Genomic DNA, 2,247 nt, shown 5'->3' with positions numbered 1-2,247 from the left:
GCCTGGCTGGGATCAGCAGTGGGGTGGCAGCAGGACCAGGGCAGGGACTGTCCCCTGTGCTGGGCCCTGGGGAGGCTGCAGCTCCAGGGCTGTGTCAGTGCTGGGCCCCTCACTCACTGCCACAGGGACACTGAGGGGCTGCAGCGTGGCCAGAGCCGGGCACAGAGCTGGGGAAGGGGCTGGAGCACAAGGGGCTGGGGAGGGGCTGAGGGAATGGGGGTGTTGAGCCTGGGGAAGAGGAGGCTGAGGGGAGACAGCAGCACTCTCTGACACTCCCTGACAGGAGGCTGCAGGAGGTGATGTAGCAGGTGCTGGTGTGAATGGGCCCTGCCTCAGGCCCATGGGAGCAGGAGGTGTCATCCCCAGGAGAGCTGCTGAATGCTCAGTACAAGGTTTCCCAGGGCATCTCCCATCCCTTGCTGCCTGGCCCTCACCTGCCCAAAGCAGGGGCTGGATCCCCAGCCTGCTCATGCCAGCCCTGACAGTCATCCAAAGCCAGTGTGTGTTCAGTGGTGGGCAACAAAGCTGGGGAAGGGGCTGGAGCACAAGGGTGCTGGGCAGGGGCTGAGGGAATTTGGGTGTTGAGCCTGGAGAAGTGGGGCTGAGGGCAGACAGGAGCCCTCTCTGACACTCCCTGACAGGAGGCTGCAGGGAGCTGGGGGTTGGTCTCTGCTCCCAGGTGACAAGTGACAGGACAAGAGGAAAGGGGCTCATGTTGCCCCAGGGGAGGTTGAGGCTGGAGCTGAGGCAGAACTGTTTCCCTGAGAGGGGTGTGAGCCCTGTGCCAGGCTGCCCAGGGAGCTGGGGCAGTGCCCAGCCCTGCAGGGATCCCAAAGCCGTGGGGCTGAGGTGCTGAGGCTGTGGGTCAGTGCTGGGCTGGGCAGGGCGAGGGCAGGGCTGGGACTCAGTGATCCTAAAGGTGTCTTCCACCAAAACAATTCTGTGGTCAAAAGGGCGAAGGCAAGAGAACAAGGAGCAGGAGGAGAGCTGAAGAGACGGATCACTGACCCTCGTGCCTCCCCTGCAGCTGAGGAGAGCCTGTGCCCAGCAGCCCGGCCATGTCTGAGGCCTCAGCCGCCAAGGAGCCCGGCCCGGCCGAGTGCCCCGTGTGCTACGAGAAGCTGCAGGCCCGGGAGGCCGCTCAGCGCCGCCTCAGCTGCGGCCACAGCTTCTGCCACGACTGCCTGGTGAAGTGCCTGCTGTGTGCCAAGCTCAACGGGCAGCTCCACAACAGCATCATCTGCCCCGTGTGCCGCTACGTCACCTTCCTCAGCAAGAAGAAAGCCGTCTGGCTGCCCAAGGCCGGCGCCGAGGCCCGGCCGCTGGAGACGCCTCTGTCCCCTTCCTCTTTGGCCCAGCTCACCAAACTGGAGGCCGGCAACACCTTGGTGGTGCCCAGCCACTTTGTGATGCCCCTGCAGAGCTTTGAGCGGTGCTGTGGCGCCGGGAGCGGCCCCCTGGGCTCGCAGGGGGTCCCGGGGGAGCTGCCCCGGGAAGCTCACGTCTTTGTCATCAGCCAGCACGGGATGCCGCTGCTGGACACGGGCTGTGGCTCCCTGCGCAGGGGCAGCGGGGCAGAAACACACAGCTCGGTGTCATCCAGCCTGGCACTGGGGGTGAAGTGCTGCCAGTCACCCATTGCCCTCGCTGTCCTCCTCATCCTGACCGTGGCCATGCTGGCAGCCGTGCTGCCTTGGCTACTGCTGGTCAAGAGGGACTCGTAGGAGGGATGGCATCAGATCCTAGAGGGGTGTCACTGATGCTGGGATAGAGCCAGGGCTGGAACCTCTCTCAAAAAAGAAAGCCCAGGAGTGGCTTGAGGTGAAGCTCTGTCACTCACGTGGCCAAGGCTTGGACTGTCAGACCTTCCTGCAGATTCCTGGGTGCTCACAGTGTCACTGCTGGCGTTTTCTTGCCTCTTTGGGTTAAAATATGGCAGGGTAAAGGCTGCTGGTGGGTTCCTGCAGGGTCTGAGTGGGGAGAGTGGTGCTCATCCTACACTCTGTGCCAGTACATGCAGGGAGTGAGGGGGCTGTGCTGGTCCCTCCTCTCCTTCCCAGCTCCTGGCAGGGCTGTGACCGTGACACCCAGGTGCCCAGAGCCCAGCCAAGGCTTCTGTGCATTGGAGGATTAGACCTGCCAGGCTGTGGGGCTTTTGGAGGTCCTCAGGCTGTCTTTGGGGTCATTGGGGTAAGTGATGCAATCACCCTGGAGCAGAAGCTTATGGCTTTCCATCCCAAAGAAGTG

At 63.2% G+C, this 2,247-nt stretch overlaps 1 protein-coding gene across 1 annotated transcript; it reads left to right on the top strand.

Moving 5' to 3' along the window:
• The first annotated feature begins 1,058 nt into the window (after positions 1–1,058).
• RNF222 (ring finger protein 222) lies at positions 1,059–1,724 on the top strand. Its single transcript, XM_010203724.2, has one exon. The coding sequence runs from the start codon at positions 1,059–1,061 to the stop codon at positions 1,722–1,724; it is 666 nt and encodes a 221-aa protein (XP_010202026.2).
• Positions 1,725–2,247: the final 523 nt, after the last annotated feature.

This window comes from Colius striatus, chromosome 18 (genome assembly GCF_028858725.1).
Source record: "Colius striatus isolate bColStr4 chromosome 18, bColStr4.1.hap1, whole genome shotgun sequence".
In the NCBI taxonomy this organism is placed as follows: Eukaryota; Metazoa; Chordata; class Aves; order Coliiformes; family Coliidae; genus Colius; species Colius striatus.
Note: the sequence above shows the minus strand (reverse complement) of the source record. Positions and strands in the feature narration are given on the sequence as shown.